The following is a 16,887-nucleotide window of genomic DNA, read 5'->3' on the forward strand; positions in this document are numbered from 1 at the left end:
TCAGTAGATGATGCTGTGTATGGTAGCTGTTACTCAGTAGATGATGCTGTGTATGGTAGCTGTTACTCAGTAGATGATGCTGTGTATGGTAGCTGTTACTCAGTAGATGATGCTGTGTATGGTAGCTGTTACTCAGTAGATGATGCTGTGTATGGTAGCTGTTACTCAGTAGATGATGCTGTGTATGGTAGCTGTTAGACAGGCAGCAGGCGGCCAAGCTGGAAGCTCTGTGGAGGTCTGTTAAGTTGTCAAGGCGATGGTCTGAGAACTGTGGGAATGAAGGGACAGGGATTGGACAGCATGCACTAAGACCTTCCCCTCTCTCTCTCTCTCTCACACACACACACACACACCCCCGTGTCCCGGGGTACAGGGTTCCTCAGGAAGTCACAGAGAGGTTGAGCTGCGTGTGTGCTAGCTCTCGTGCATGCGCTCACCACATGCACCAGGGATGACAGGTCATTTGGAAACACTGACAGCTACCTGTCATCCTTGTCTCTGCAGGGCACTGGGTTGTGTGAATCATTTACAGCCTGCTATGCTCCCCGGCCCCCGCTGCACAGCTCCATTAAGAATAGATGTGCCACCTGTGCCCTGCCTGGATGGTACCCTCTCAGCCAACAGCACCACAGTCTGCTGCTGGCTCTCACTGGAGGGAGGGAGGGAGGGAGGGAGGGAGGGAGGGAGGGAGGGAGGGAGGGAGGGAGGGAGGGAGGGAGGGAGGGAGGGAGGGAGGGAGGGAGGGAGGGAGGGGAGAAACCACAAATAACAGACCCAAACATCAGGCAGTAGGATTCATCAGTTTTTCTACCTCTATGAGGAGTCCTATAATAGATCATTCCAGTTGTACCATGACTAATCTGGTGTTCCTAACCCCCACCCATGTTCTCCCTTTCATTCATGATGCACCGACCAAAGTGCTCCCAATCTGTTCTCCCCGCTGCCATCAGCTCTAATTGAGATCTGCAGACAACACTAGGTCTCTGTCTCTGAGGAATACCCCCCTCCCTGTCTCAGCCTGCTGAAGGAGCAGTCAGCCAGCGGAGGCCAGCCGTCATCTGAGTGCTGTTCCCTCCAGAGAGTGACATTTCTCCGTTCCTGCTGTTCCTCTCTCCCACCCAGGAATTCCCCTCCTCTCTCCCCCCCAGGAGAGACTCCCCTCCTCTCTCCCCCCCAGGAGAGACTCCCCTCCTCTCTCCCCCCCAGGAGAGACTCCCCTCCTCTCTCCCCAGCTCTGGAACTGGAGCATTAAATCCGATTTCCAGTTTGGCTGGCAAGGACGTAGAAGGTGGGGAGATGGAGAAGGTAGGAGGCGGGGGGAGGGATGGAGAAGGGGGGAGGAGGGGGAGGGATGGAGAAGGGGGGAGGTGGGGGAGGAGAGAGGTGTTTGTAAGAGAAGCCAACCAACAAGGGCCTCGTTACAGGCTTGTCATCATTCCTCTGCAGCCACCTTCACAGGCTCTGTCTGCCTGCCTGCCTGCCTGCCTGCCTGTCTGCCTGTCTGTCTGTCTGTCTGTCTGCAGCTGATCTGTTAAGTGGCCCTGAGTCTGGGTCCTACAGACCAGACGTCTCCCCAGTGAGCATCTCATCCCAACACCAGACCAGGCTGAGGGCCTGCCATGACGACAACATCTCAGTTCACAGTCTGTCTCTCTTCTCTCTATCTCTCTCTGGCTCTCTTCTCTCTATCTCTCTCTGTCTCTCTCCTCTCTCTCTCTCTCTCTTCTCTCCTCTCTCTCTAGTTCTCTCTCTATCCTCCCTGTAGTCTTCACAGTATGGTACATGGTACTTCTCAGCCCTTTCTATCCAGACCCCATGGACCTCGTCCTCCTCCTCTTCTCTCCTGCAGACCTCTCCACACAGCTCTTGTTTCAGTCTGACATGAGAGAACATGAGTCTGCACTCTGCAGTCTCCTGACCCTCAGGCGGCCGGGGGGGCCCTGGGGGGGCGGGGGGGCCTGGGGTCGTGCTGAGACAACTCTGGGAGTGGGATTATGTTTAGGCAAGCGTAAAATCCACATTTCATATTTTCAACCGCAGTCCAGAGCACTCCTATTTGCAATGCTCTCAGACATGATCCAATTATATGTTGGGTGCGTGTGCTGGTCCAATGTGTGTGTGTCTGTGTGGTAACTTCTAAAGCCCTCCGTCTTCCTGGCCTGCACAAACCAAATCCCTTTAATAGAGTGATCCAGGACCTCTCTTAGCTGTCATCACTGATCCCGTTATTGTGGCTGTTTCAGTGGATCAGAGATGGGTGAAAGGACTCCCACAGACACGCTCTACTGTAACAGGGGATCAGAGAGTGCTTGATTCCTCTGACTTTCTGACTTGGGTCCCTGACTCTGGCATCTGGTGCTAGGAGAGAGACTGAGAGAGGGGGGCAGAGAGGGGGGGAGAGATACAGAGGTAGGCAGTGAGAGGGATAGAGAGACAGAGAGGATATAGACAGAGAGAGGCAGTGAGAGGCAGACTATGGAGTAGTACATATTAGTAGAACGTTCCCCCATCTGGCCCCGGTCAGACACCAGAGTGGATAAGCTTGTACTTGCGGAGAGAGAGAGGGGTGAGAGTGCTAGCTCGCTCGTCCTCGCTGCTAATGCATGTCAGGCCATCACAGGGCACTTGGCTTCCTGTGCTAATGTTCCCTGTAGCAGCCTCTCAGACCTACGGGCCTCCTCTTTGTCGAGCTTCAGCTGGTGACTGTTCTCTCTGATGCCGACACTCCCGTCTGCTCTCTCTGTGTAAGACAAGCCCGTGTTGCCGTGACGATATACCCCCGTTACGATTGAGCTGCCTGAGAAAACGAGGCGTTTAGATGGGGCTTAAGTGTTCTTCTAGAGTCCTGCGGGCTAAATGAGGTGGGGTAGTGTTGGCATTGCTGTCGGCGATCTGTCGCCCTTTCTCCACGCAGCTCAAGAACGTAGCCTGTTGTAGCTAAAGAGGAACACCTCATCAGCCAGCTGTTTGCGTTATTCAAACAAATGATTTCCACTTGTAGTTTTTTGATGCTTGAGTTAAGACCTAACCTCAGAGAATGCGTGTGTGGATGTGTGCGACTCTTGTTATCAATGTACTGTCAAGCAATACCTCACGACAGGCCGTGGTATGTGGTTATTATGTCACAGCTAAGGGGCATTGTTCGACTTGACGCGAAGCGTTTATAAAACAATCATCAAGTATGGGATTATGAAAGTTATCGACACCCCAGTTTAAATAGTTTTGATGTTCACAATAAAATAGTGTCTCTGCATGTACCTTGTGGGCGGTGGTTGCGACACAGTGTACATAATTATAGCAATTACTAGTAGCATATTTATTTTTCATAGCGGGCATGTGTTATATTGATTTAATTGTTTGGCATTTTGTTAGCTAGCTAACTTGTTAAGATAGCTAACCATCGCATTTCAAAGTTAACCTAAAGTGTTTCCATTTTGATAACGACCCAACTCGCATTTTTTTTCGTCAGACGCAAAGTGATACTGAATTGTGCGGCTATGAACCAGCTTGCTTGATTTAAGATACCTGTTTGATAATTCTTCTCAGGTTTTGGGATTTCTTATCCAGGCACATGGTACAGACAGATATTCTGCATCTCTCTCTCTCTCTCTCTCCCTCTCTCTCTCTCCCTCCCTCTCTCTCTCTCCCTCTCTCTCTCTCCCTCCCTCTCTCTCTCTCCCTCCCTCTCTCTGCTGCTTCCCTGAGAGGAGCTGACAGCTGACAGCCCACATCTCTTCTCTTTCATCTCAGGGTGAATGCAGGGTTTGATATCTAGAGCAAAACAAAAACAACTTCCACCAAAGTCTTTGTTTTGTTTGTTTCAGCTGTACTATTTATAGCAAGCCTGATTGATCTGAGGGAAGAAGTGTTGGTTTGTGTGCCAGCCAGGAAGCTCCTTTGGCCAAAACCCTCCTCCTTCTCCTCCCTCCTCCTTCACCTCCCTCCTCCTTCTCCTCGCAGTCTGGAGAGATAGAGATGTGTTTGTAAGGTCACTCTGGCTGGCAGATGCAAGCTGTGCCCTGTCTGGTTTTATCAGTTCTTCTGAGGACAGGGCGTATGTCTTGGAGGTTCTAAGTGTATCCACGCCCAGTCTTGTCCACACTGGAGACCCAGAAACACAGCGATGAACCCTCCACTCAGCCAGGAGCAGGTCCATGGTCGTCTGAATCAGGGAAACGTGGGCTCTAACAGCAGATCAGGGAACTTGGGCTTAATGCCTGTCAACATCAACACCACAGAGGCCTTTAGCACTGCATTTAGAACTGAAACATAACTGAAATTCCACGTGAGACAGGCTGGACTTTCACAGTGAGAGCTGACATAGTTTTGTCCAGGAGGTTTTCATCATGGCTGAAGCAGGAATGACAATCACAATTGTGAATGGCCCAGCACTTTCCATGCTGGAGAGAAATCAGTTTGAATGGGAGGGTGTCCAGACCCATCTGCCAGAGCAGATGAACATGAGCTGGCAGACTGGTCTGTTATTAAGGAGCTGCCGCTCTGGTTCATTTACCATGAAATACTGTTACATACTCGTAAATGATTGATGTATTCATGTGTTGGGTACTGTACTGCATCATATTATGTACTTCATATTAACCCTGTGTGTGTTCGTGTGTGTGTTTCCACAGGGCTCCAAACGCGTTCTGAGATCAAACGAATACATCCTCCCTCCCAACGGCCTGATGGAGACTGAACTGGAGCTCTCCTTCTCACTACAGGTGTGTTTACACACACTCACACACACACGCGCTAATGAGAAGGAGTCCTGGTTATTCGAGAGCGTGGATCCTCCCAGTGTCTCCTTTGCCTGACCTCTGACCCTGTGTATTCTAGTACCCGCACTTCCTGAAAAGGGATGCCAATCGCCTGCAGATTATGCTTCAGAGGAGGAAACGCTACAAGAACCGCACCATGCTGGGGTACAAGACGCTGGCACTGGGACTGGTCAACATGGCAGAGGTAAGACCTACAGGCAGAGGTACGACCTGGAGGCAGGCTGGTGCGTGTTGTGTACCACCACCAAGCCTGCCTCCCGTTTCCAGTGCCATTCTCTCTCCATGATTAATGCTCACCAGCAGGAGCGTCCACACGTGTCCCGGAAAACCACGGTCTCCTACCAGGGTGGGGATGTTCTCCTACCAGGGTGGGGATGTTCTCCTACCAGGGTGGGGATGTTCTCCTACCAGGATGGGGATGGTCTCCTACCAGGGTGGGGATGGTCTCCTACCAGGATGGGGATGGTCTCCTACCAGGGTGGGGATGGTCTCCTACCAGGGTGGGGATGGTCTCCTACCAGGATGGGGATGGTGTCCTACCAGGGTGGGGATGGTCTCCTACCAGGATGGGGATGGTGTCCTACCAGGGTGGGGATGGTCTCCTACCAGGGTGGGGATGGTGTCCTACCAGGGTGGGGATGGTGTCCTACCAGGGTGGGGATGGTGTCCTACCAGGATGGGGATGGTGTCCTACCAGGGTGGGGATGTTCTCCTACCAGGATGGGGATGTTCTCCTACCAGGATGGGGATGGTCTCCTACCAGGGTGGGGATGGTCTCCTACCAGGGTGGGGATGGTCTCCTACCAGGGTGGGGATGGTCTCCTACCAGGGTGGGGATGTTCTCCTACCAGGGTGGGGATGTTCTCCTACCAGGGTGGGGATGGTCTCCTACCAGGGTGGGGATGGTCTCCTACCAGGGTGGGGATGGTCTCCTACCAGGATGGGGATGGTCTCCTACCAGGGTGGGGATGGTCTCCTACCAGGGTGGGGATGGTCTCCTACCAGGGTGGGGATGGTGTCCTACCAGGATGGGGATGGTCTCCTACCAGGGTGGGGATGTTCTCCTACCAGGGTGGGGATGGTCTCCTACCAGGGTGGGGATGGTCTCCTACCAGGGTGGGGATGTTCTCCTACCAGGGTGGGGATGGTCTCCTACCAGGGTGGGGATGGTCTCCTACCAGGGTGGGGTGGGGTGAGTGTGTGTGTGTGAGTGTGTGAGTGTGAGTGTGTGAGTGTGTGAGTGTGTGTGTGTGAGTGTGTGTGTGTGTGTGTGACTGCAATGTGTTCTCCATTCTCTGTCATGCAGCCGGGGTGAACAAGCGTCAGAGTTCTGGTAAATGCTGAATCCCACAGTCATCATGCTTCCATCTTGTTCTCATATTTGAAGTGTCAGACCAGTTTCTCAGAGGAGGTCAGTGGTTTTACGTTTTACCTCAAGGACTGTCTGCAGCTGAAGAAACCATGTTGTGTTCTCTTAACAGTGGGGCTTCTATCCAGGGAAATCTCTGCTCCCAGGGAGGAGCTGTATGGAAGATTAAAACATCTCTCTTGACATGAGCAATTTCATTGTGAATCGCTAAATGCTGTGGTCTGTGTCTTGATCTTATTTGATCTAAAGTGAGTCAACAGAATGAATACATTTAATTCAGAAACTGGATTAAAACTATTCTGGAAAGCGACATAGTCATCTTGGAAGCATATGGTGTCAATATATAGATATGGGATTCCTTTCTGTTGATGCTGATGTAACTGGTGACCTATGAAGAGAACTAACAGGCCGGGTGTCGTAACTCAGGATCCATAGACGGTGTTTTCAGACCAGAGGAACAGTGGGTGTAGATGGGTCTGTCATCCTGTTAAGATGATAACTGCTCTGTCCTCCCTCTGGCTGTGAGGCCCCAGCCTGGCTGACGTGAGGCCCCAGCCTGGCTGACGTGAGGCCCCAGCCTGGCTGACGTGAGGCCCCAGCCTGGCTGACGTGAGGCCCCAGCCTGGCTGACTTGAGGCCCCAGCCTGGCTGACTTGAGGCCCCAGCCTGGCTGACGTGAGGCCCCAGCCTGGCTGACGTGAGGCCCAGCCTGGCTGACGTGAGGCCCCAGCCTGGCTGACGTGAGGCCCCAGCCTGGCTGACGTTAGGCCCCAGCCTGGCTGACGTGAGGCCCCAGCCTGGCTGACCCTGGTCAGAGTGTCTGACAGGAACAGATGACAGGAGTAGCAACATTATAAAGTACTGAGAAAGTGATGTTATTAATGAACAAATCCTTGATCTATTGCTAACACTGGAGACTGCTCCATGTTAAAGACTTGATGTGCCTCTTAATGCACGTTCATATGGAGAGAGAGGGGGCTTGTGATCCATGTGATGGACCCCAAAAGGATGTGGTGTGGATACTCAACTGGTGTGTGTGTGTGTGTGTGTGTGACCAGGTGATGCAACACCCTACAGATGGAGGCCAGATCCTGGGTCTCCATAGCAACGTGAAAGAGGCTCCGGCGCGTGTGGCTGAGATTAGCGTGTTCTCCCTGTCCAGCCAGCCCATCGACCACGAGGACGGCAGCACCCCGGCCGGACGCAAGACCAAGACCTCAGGTGGGCCTCCAGAGCTGGGCCTCTAAATACCTGGGGCCGCCTCTACCTCTCTCTCTCTCTCTCTCTCTCTCTCTCTCTCTCTCGCTTTCTCTCTCTCTCTCTTTCTCTCGCTTTCTCTCTATCTCTCTCTCTCGCTTTCTCTCTCTCTCTCCCCCCCCCCCCCTCTCTCTCTCTCTCTCTCTCTCTCTCTCTCTCTCTCTCTCTCTCTCTCGCTTTCTCTCTCTCTCTCTCGCTTTCTCTCGCTTTCTCTCGCTTTCTCTCTCTCTCTCTCTCTCTCTCGCTTTCTCTCTCTTTCTCTCTCTCTCTCTCCCCCCCCCTCTCTCTCTCTCTCTCCCCCTATCTCTCTCTCTCCCTATCTCTCTCCCTCTCTCTCTCCTGCACATGCTCGCTACTCCTCCGCTGAGGATAGAGGACTCTACTAATCCCCCTGGCTCTCTCTCCCTCTCTCTCCCTCTCTCTAATCCCCCTGGCTCTCTCTCCCTCTCTCTCCCTCTCTCTAATCCCCCTGGCTCTGACCAAGGAGATGGGATCCTCTTCCACCATGGTTGCAAAGTAACACTTGTGAGAGTTGAGTGCATGCAGGGGGCTGTTGCCTCACCGGTCTTAATCTGGGACAGGGCGAGCAGGGCAATGGCCTTGCAGTGGTTATTAAGGAGCTCTATCATATGAGCTCATGCACAAAGTATTAGACTGGTGTCACCCACAGGGAAAGGAAGATGTTTTATCTCTATTTCTTTCTCCTCTATTTATTTCTCCCGGCCCTCCCTCCCCCCCTCCCTTCCCCTCCCCCCCTCCCTTCCCCTCCCCCCCTCCCTTCCCCTCCCCCCCTCCCTTCCCTTCCCCTCCCCCCCTCCCTTCCCCTCCCCTCCCGCCTTCCCCTCCCCTCTCCTTGTGTGTGACTGTGTGTGTGTGACTGTGTGTGTTTGTGTGTTCCCCTCTCAGATCGTTCTCCAGACATGGATAACTACTCGGAGGATGAGGATGACAGCTACTCATCAGAGCAGGAAGCGAGTGATGATGCTGTCCACCAGGTGACACACACACACACACACCGAGCCCAAGTCATAAACAGCCCCAGTATGAACAGGCTTGTCTGTAGATCAGCGTAGCTCTGTGGTCTGGTGGTTCATCATCACAGCTGCTGTCTCTTCCAGGATCTCTACGACGAGGATGACGATGTCAGGAAACCAAAGAAGAACAGGAGGAAGATGATCCGCTCCACCTCCATGACCAGGGTCAGCCTCCCTGCGCTCTGATAGGCCTGTCAGCCTCCCTGCGCTCTGATAGGCCTGTCAGCAGCAAGGTCACATGGCCCCCAGTAGGACGGCCGCTGCAGCGTTGAGGTCTTTTAGAGTTGTGTTTACGGGCGCTTTCCTGTATCCCTGTGGTAGGATACGGATGACTGAGCAGCTTATGGCATGAGCTTGCATGTCCACCTAGTCAAGCAGGGGAGATTCTACGGTCCATTTGTTCTAGTGAATTTAGAGAAGCATGTAAACAGACATGAGGTTCAGTTGAGAGAGATGATAATGTTCTTTATATAGACCAGAATCAGAATCAGAATGGGATTTATTCGCCATGAAAGTTTGCACAGACAAGGAATTTGCTTTGGCAGGAAGGTGCATACAATAAACATATACCTACAATTTAAATATGTGGACTATCTATACTAAGGGTACATAAACTAGCAGTACTAAGTGGGATTAGAATAGAATTAAATATACAATAAAATAAAATATAAGTTGCCGTAATTACAATATAAAAATACAAATATTACAAAAAAAAACAGCTAGGAATGAGTAATCCACAGCGCAGTTACCGTGACGATGGTTGACAGCCCAGATGAGGCTCACAGACCAGGTCAGATGGGGGGGGGGGGGGGGTAATTAAGATGCCTTTTCATTCATTCTGTCATTCTTCTCTTTTTCAGCAACCAAACTTCAAGCAGAAGTTTGTGGCTTTGCTGAAGAGGTTCAAGGTGACAGATGAGGTACGGTGTGAGAGAGAACAAATCACAAAATCATTTTATCAGAAGCTTTCATCCATGACACGATTCAGAGGGGGGAGTTGAACCTGCCACCTCGTGATCTGCAGTCACGCTCTACCCACTAAACTACAGTATATCCTTCCTGTCCATTATTACATCTCTGTCACCTCCCACCTAGCAGCCCAGGGTGGGGGGGAGGGGGGGGGACTGCCTGCTCAGTCTGCCTATTGCGAGTTTCTCATTCAACCAGCTGTGACAAACAGATATTATTAAATTTCCCTCAAGGAAGTGGAATCTCTAGGTATTGACCCTCAATACAGAATATTGCCGTAATGTGTTTCTGGAAGAGCTAACTTCAGGGGAGGAGAAACTCACTGCCAAGCCCAGCTGTCCTTGGCTGTGTCCCCTCCTCTCTGGTATAAATCACAGAGCATTACCAAACCACACTCAGTCTCTGGTCCACACCCAGTCTCCCTGTCATGGTTCTAATGATCAGTTGAGATCCAGGCCAGAGGACAGAGGGGTGATCAGGTGGCCTCTGGTGTTGTGGTCTGCTTGTGCTGTGTGAAATCTGAGGCGTGCTCCTGTGTGTCCAGGTGCTGGACTGTGACCGTGTGGGCCAGACCCAGGTGGTGGCGGAGGATCTGGACCTGCTGTACGACAGCCTGGAGGTGTACAACCAGAGCGACAGTGGGCCTGAGGTGGAGGACAACGACAGTGTCCTCAGCACACCCAAACCCAAACTCAAGTAGGTCTCCTGGCCTCCAGCCTCTGACCTCCGACCCTCTCAGCCTCTTAAACCTAACTCTCTTTTAAACCTCTGGAAGACTATCTCTCTTGGATCAGTTTCATTCTGGATGAGTTTAACTCAGTTGAAGTCTTTTAAAACTGTTCAGTTAAACTGGGTTGTTCCTCCAGGCCGTTCTTTGAAGGGATGTCGCACTCCAGCTCCCAGACGGAGATGGGGAGCCACAAGAACCAGCTCAGAGACCAGTCCTGTCCTGTAAGTTACAGACAGACCCTCTGCTCCTCCTGTGTCCTGTCCTGTAAGTTACAGACAGACCCTCTGCTCCTCCTGTGTCCTGTCCTGTAAGTTACAGACAGACCCTCTGCTCAGAGACCTGTCCTGTCCTGTAAGTTACAGACAGACCCTCTGCTCAGAGACCTGTCCTGTCCTGTAAGTTACAGACAGACCCTCTGCTCCTCCTGTGTCCTGTCCTGTAAGTTACAGACAGACCCTCTGCTCCTCCTGTGTCCTGTCCTGTAAGTTACAGACAGACCCTCTGCTCCTCCTGTGTCCTGTCCTGTAAGTTACAGACAGATCCTCTGCTCCTCCTCCCACCCCCCCTGCCCTCTGATCTCTGGCGTGTGACTCAGTGCTGCCCCCTGTTGGAAGGGTTGGTTGGCTGCACCTGTGAGAGTGCCTGGCATGCCCCTCAGGGGTGCAGGGATTCCCTGGTGAGCCTTGGGACTCTTGCACCAAGGCCAGACACTTAGAGCATGAGGGCAATGTAATCCCAAAACAACCCCCTCCTCCCCCCAGCTGATACCAGGAGGGGGTTATACCGGGCCCTCTCTCCAACAACCCCAGTAACAGTCCTGGGGTATTTATAGGATCTGACACCAGACCCCCCCGCCCATCCCCAGATAGCAGATAGGAGGGAGCAATCCCAGAATTCCTGCAGTGTGATTTATGTAGCGTTGGAGAGACACAGGCCAGACGCTGGTTCTGATGACACATACAGAGACACAGGCTGTTACACAAACAGGCTGTTTATAACAAGGAGTCAGGCTGTTACACAGACAGGCTGTTTATAACAAGGAGTCAGGCTGTTACACAGACAGGCTGTTTCTAACAAGGACCCTGACAAGAGGCCAGTCCTCCCTGCTCACTAACCCGGACCCTGACAAGAGGCCAGTCCTCCCTGCTCACTAACCCTTTGTTAGCTTAGTGAGCAGTCTCTCATCTGTCCTGTAGGAAGAAGTGACCCAAATGCTTAAGAATGTTTCAGTTCCAGTAAGCTGTCTGGGAGTATCAGCCTGTCAGCTTCAGGTTTCATTTTTTCGTACACACCTGTCAGAGCAGACAGCCGCATGTGCTGAGAGTCAGAGAAAGAGAGTCAGAGAGAGAGAGAGTCAGAGAGAGAGAGAGTCAGAGAGAGAGAAAGAGAGAGAGAGTCAGAGAGAGAGAGAGAGTCAGAGAGAGTTAGAGAGAGAGTCAGAGAGAGAGTCAGAGAGAGAGAGTCAGAGAGAGAGTCAGAGAGAGTCAGAGAGAGAAAAGAAGTGAGAGAGGAAGAGAGTAAAGAGGAGAGGCAGGATGCTCCAGAACTCGTCTCTGCTCCTGGTTATTTATATCCTTCTGGTCAGATGAGAACCTGCTTCTCTCGCTAGCTGCTGTCTGCAGGCTTGCATGTATGGAACCATGTCTGGGGAATCCATTAACCACCACAAGACAGGTCACACAGATGCTCTTTACAGAAGGGGTTCAGACTGTTCAAGGTTGCAATCCTGCGCAATGCTTGTTTCTACCCAGTATTTAAATGTGTTTTTCTGTGAAAACATGATGATAAAATGTGGATCGTGATGTGAACATACCAGTAAACTGTATGTCAACTACACTGAGGCATGCACAAACACCTCCCTGGTGCTCCCTCTGGAGCTGTATAACGCGTGTGTGTGTGTGACAGATTGGAGACTTCCTCTCGGTGGACGGGTGTAAAGCGGCAGGAGCCAGATCTCAGGACGACATCACAGACTCTACTGCTGGGGTTAGATCAGTCATCTCTCAGTCCTACTCTACTGCTGGGGTTAGATCAGTCATCTCTCAGTCCTACTCTACTGCTGGGGTTAGTTCAGTCATCTCTCAGTCCTACTCTACTGCTGGGGTTAGATCAGTCATCTCTCAGTCCTACTCTACTGCTGGGGTTAGATCAGTCATCTCTCAGTCCTACTCTACTGCTGGGGTTAGATCAGTCATCTCTCAGTCCTACTCTACTGCTGGGGTTAGATCAGTCATCTCTCAGTCCTACTCTACTGCTGGGGTTAGATCAGTCATCTCTCAGTCCTACTCTACTGCTGGGGTTAGATCAGTCATCTCTCAGTCCTACTCTACTGCTGGGGTTAGATCAGTCATCTCTCAGTCCTACTCTACTGCTGGGGTTAGATCAGTCATCTCTCAGTCCTACTCTACTGCTGGGGTTAGATCAGTCATCTCTCAGTCCTACTCTACTGCTGGGGTTAGATTAGTCATCTCTCAGTCCTACTCTACTGCTGGGGTTAGATTAGTCATCTCTCAGTCCTACTCTACTGCTGGGGTTAGTTCAGTCATCTCTCAGTCCTACTCTACTGCTGGGGTTAGATTAGTCATCTCTCAGTCCTACTCTACTGCTGGGGTTAGATCAGTCATCTCTCAGTCCTACTCTACTGCTGGGGTTAGATCAGTCATCTCTCAGTCCTACTCTACTGCTGGGGTTAGATCAGTCATCTCTCAGTCCTACTCTACTGCTGGGGTTAGATCAGTCATCTCTCAGTCCTACTCTACTGCTGGGGTTAGATCAGTCATCTCTCAGTCCTACTCTACTGCTGGGGTTAGATCAGTCATCTCTCAGTCCTACTCTACTGCTGGGGTTAGATCAGTCATCTCTCAGTCCTACTCTACTGCTGGGGTTAGTTCAGTCATCTCTCAGTCCTACTCTACTGCTGGGGTTAGATTAGTCATCTCTCAGTCCTACTCTACTGCTGGGGTTAGATTAGTCATCTCTCAATCCTACTCTCCTGCTGGGATTAGATCAGTCATCTCTCAGTCCTACTCTACTGCTGGGGTTAGATCAGTCATCTCTCAGTCCTACTCTACTGCTGGGGTTAGATCAGTCATCTCTCAGTCCTACTTTACTGCTGGGGTTAGATCAGTCATCTCTCAGTCCTACTTTACTGCTGGGGTTAGATCAGTCATCTCTCAGTCCTACTTTACTGCTGGGGTTAGATCAGTCATCTCTCAGTCCTACTCTACTGCTGGGGTTAGGTCAGTCATCTCTCAGTCCTACTCTACTGCTGGGGTTAGGTCAGTCATCTCTCAGTCCTACTCTACTGCTGGGGTTAGATTAGTCATCTCTCAGTCCTACTCTACTTCTGGGGTTAGATCAGTCATCTCTCAGTCCTACTCTACTGCTGGGGTTAGATCAGTCATCTCTCAGTCCTACTCTACTTCTGGGGTTAGATCAGTCATCTCTCAGTCCTACTCTACTTCTGGGGTTAGATCAGTCAGTCCTACATCCTCCCTCCTGTCCTCACTTTCATCTTCCCCTCCTCCAGATGACCTTTATCTGCTCCATCATGGTGGGCCTGTCAGCACCATCATCCCCCAGTAACACTCACCCCCCCCCCACACACACACACACACCAATCACACGCACCACACATCACACACCAATCCCACATGCACACACACACCACACACACACCCCACACACACCCCAGCATCTCTGTACCTGACAACCTGCCTCTCTCTTTCCTCTCCATCTCTCTCTCCGCTCTTCATCTCTGTATCTCTCTCTCATCTCCTCTCTCCACCTCAGCCAGCACCTTGCTTGTAGAGGGATTGTTCTGCTGTCTAACCTTACTGTGTGCGTGCCCCAGGACACAGAGGCCCCGGCCCCTGCTCACAGCCCCGTGGAGGTGCTCAGCGCTTGGGAGGTGAATGCAGACCGTCTGGCCAGCTCTGTGGGCAAACTCTGCAAGACGGAGTCCCAAAACCACATGTCTCCCAGGTACACAACACTATCCTAAACCACATGTCTCCCAGGTACACAACACTATCCTAAACCACATGTCTCCCAGGTACACAACACTATCCTAAACCACATGTCTCCCAGGTACAGGTGCTGTATGTGTGTGACCTCATGAGAACCTCGGTTTGTGTTTGTGTGTTCTCCAGCAGAGCGGAGCCTCGTCTCCAGCGCCGTCCTCGCAGCACCTCCATGAAGGACCGTCAGAACTCCAAGACTCAGAACGACCGCACCTGCAGCGTGGACAGCGACTTCTCCCTGGACACACGCCTCCTAGCCCAGGTAACCTCTCACACCTGGACACTGTGCTCATGCCTCCTAGCCCAGGTACCCTCTCACACCTGGACACTGTGCTCATGCCTCCTAGCCCAGGTACCCTCTCACACCTGGACACTGTGCTCATGCCTCCTAGCCCAGGTAACCTCTCACACCTGGACACTGTGCTCATGCCTCCTAGCCCAGGTAACCTCTCACACCTGGACACTGTGCTCATGCCTCCTAGCCCAGGTAACCTCTCACACCTGGACACTGTGCTCATGCCTCCTAGCCCAGGTACCCTCTCACACCTGGACACTGCTCATGCCTCCTAGCCCAGGTACCCTCTCACACCTGGACACTGTGCTCACGCCTCCTAGCCCAGGTAACCTCTCACACCTGGACACTGTGCTCATGTGGCAGGCGCTGTTATCCAAAACAACGTACAAATGCAGATAGAAAGAACAGCAGTTTGGTGCTCAGAGTCTGGATGTACACGCCACATCTCAGCCACCAGACACAGTGGATAATGTTGGATTTATCCTACCTTGAAGGTGGACATACTTGAAAGACACAAATCGATATAATGAGGCTGGTGTGGTATTACAAGCCAGACTGTTTTTGTGTCTGTCTCTGATTGGCCCAGGTTCCCAGGAAGTCTGTGTACGACCAGCTGAACCAGATCCTCATCTCAGATGAGCGTCTTCCAGAGAGCATCATCCTCATAAACACCCTGGAATGGCAAGGCCAGGTGTGTGTGTGTGTGTGTGGAGGTCTGTTTGTCCGATTCTAGTATTTCATTCTCTATATTGATCTATCTCTCCCCTTCGCCCCCTTTATTTTTCTCCTCTCTCCATACTCTCTCTTTCCTCTCCTCCTCCCCTCTCTCCCCTCTCCCCTCTCTCCCTCCCCTCTCCCCTCTCCCCCTCCCTCCCCTCTCCCCCTCCCTCCCCTCCCTCTCCCCTCCCTCCCCTCTCCCCTCTCTCCCTCCCCTCCCTCCCCTCTCTCCCCTCTCTCCCTCCCCTCTCCCCTCCCTCCCCTCTCTCCCCTCTCTCCCTCCCCTCTCCCCTCCCTCCCCTCTCCCCTCCCTCCCCTCTCTCCCCTCTCTCCCTCCCCTCTCCCCCTCCCTCCCCTCTCCCCCTTCCTCCCCTCCTCCTCCCCTCTCCCCTCTCTCCCTCCCCTCCCTCCCCTCTCTCCCTCCCCTCCCTCCCCTCTCTCCCCTCTCTCCCCTCTCTCCCCTCTCCCCCTCCCTCCCCTCCCCTCTCCCCCTCCCTCCCCTCCCTCTCCCCCTCCCTCCCCTCTCCCCCTCCCTCCCCTCCCTCTCCCCTCCCTCCCCTCTCCCCTCTCTCCCCTCCCTCCCCTCTCTCCCCTCTCTCCCTCCCTCCCCTCTCTCCCCTCTCTCCCTCCCCTCTCTCCCTCCCCGCTCTCCCCTCTCTCTCTCCCCTCTCTCCCTCCCCTCTCTCCCTCCCCTCTCTCCCCTCTCCCCCTCCCTCCCCTCTCTCCCTCCCCTCTCTCCTCTCTCTCCCCTCTCTCTCTCCCCTCTCTCCCTCCCCTCCCTCCCCACTCTCCCCTCTCTCCCCTCCCCTCTCTCCCCTCTCTCTCTCCCTCCCCTCTCTCCCTCCCTGTCTCCGGTCTCTTGCAGTACGTGGCGGAGGTTCTCCATGAGCAGGGTCAGCCCATCGTGTCCACCTGCTCTGCAGCTGATGTGCATGCTGCCTTCAACACCATCGTAACACGCATCCAGAGATTGTGAGGCTCACACACACGCTGTGTACAACTGGCCTTGTGGGTAGTTAGTTACAAGGGTAGTTAGTTACAAGGGTAGTTAAACAAAACACACACACACCCATCTGGGCTTCATAACTGAAGAGATGATGCAACAACACAAAGACACAAGTTCCAGACCTGTCTGCACTTTATGGTTTAGCAGTCTTTACACAACTGCTCAACACGTGTTTCAGTTTATCTTGGCTGTTAGCCAGTTGAACTTGTTCATTGCAATTCCTCAAGTCTGCTAGTGCATGCTCTCTACAGTTTCCTCTGTCCTCTCTAGTTCTCTCTCTCTCTGTCCTACTCTCTCTCTCTCTATCTCTCTCTGTCCTACTCTGTACATCTCTCTCTCTCTCTGTCCTACTCTGTACATCTCTCTCTCTCTGTCCTACTCTGTACATCTCTCTCTCTCTCTGTCCTACTCTGTACATCTCTCTCTCTGTCCTACTCTCTCTCTCTCTATCTCTCTCTGTCCTACTCTGTACATCTCTCTCTCTCTCTGTCCTACTCTGTACATCTCTCTCTCTCTCTCTGTCCTACTCTGTACATCTCTCTCTCTCTCTCTGTCCTACTCTGTACATCTCTCTCTCTCTCTGTCCTACTCTGTACATATCTCTCTCTCTCTCTCTCTCTCTGTCCTACTCTCTACATCTCTTTCTCTCTGTCCTACTCTCTAGTTCTCTCTCTCTGTCCTACTCTCTAGTTCTCTCTCTCTGTCCTACT

At 52.4% G+C, this 16,887-nt stretch overlaps 1 protein-coding gene across 3 annotated transcripts in view; it reads left to right on the forward strand.

Annotated features, from left to right (window-relative positions):
- The window catches only part of zmp:0000000755 (phosphofurin acidic cluster sorting protein 2), a 48,525-nt gene that overhangs the window by 19,272 nt on the left and 12,366 nt on the right, over positions 1-16,887 (forward strand). For 2 of the 3 annotated variants that reach the window (XM_062464428.1, XM_062464430.1), the window contains exons 3-15: positions 4,632-4,721; positions 4,837-4,962; positions 7,206-7,368; positions 8,311-8,399; positions 8,523-8,603; positions 9,299-9,358; positions 9,952-10,103; positions 10,274-10,358; positions 12,043-12,123; positions 13,991-14,121; positions 14,289-14,421; positions 15,041-15,145; positions 16,037-16,143. In XM_062464428.1, coding sequence (XP_062320412.1) covers positions 4,632-4,721; positions 4,837-4,962; positions 7,206-7,368; positions 8,311-8,399; positions 8,523-8,603; positions 9,299-9,358; positions 9,952-10,103; positions 10,274-10,358; positions 12,043-12,123; positions 13,991-14,121; positions 14,289-14,421; positions 15,041-15,145; positions 16,037-16,143 — 1,403 coding nt within the window. The remainder of the gene's footprint in view (positions 1-4,631; positions 4,722-4,836; positions 4,963-7,205; positions 7,369-8,310; positions 8,400-8,522; positions 8,604-9,298; positions 9,359-9,951; positions 10,104-10,273; positions 10,359-12,042; positions 12,124-13,990; positions 14,122-14,288; positions 14,422-15,040; positions 15,146-16,036; positions 16,144-16,887) is intronic. The other variant, XM_062464429.1, reaches the window with a different exon arrangement.

This window comes from Osmerus eperlanus, chromosome 6, assembly GCF_963692335.1.
Source record: "Osmerus eperlanus chromosome 6, fOsmEpe2.1, whole genome shotgun sequence".
Lineage (NCBI taxonomy): Eukaryota > Metazoa > Chordata > Actinopteri > Osmeriformes > Osmeridae > Osmerus > Osmerus eperlanus.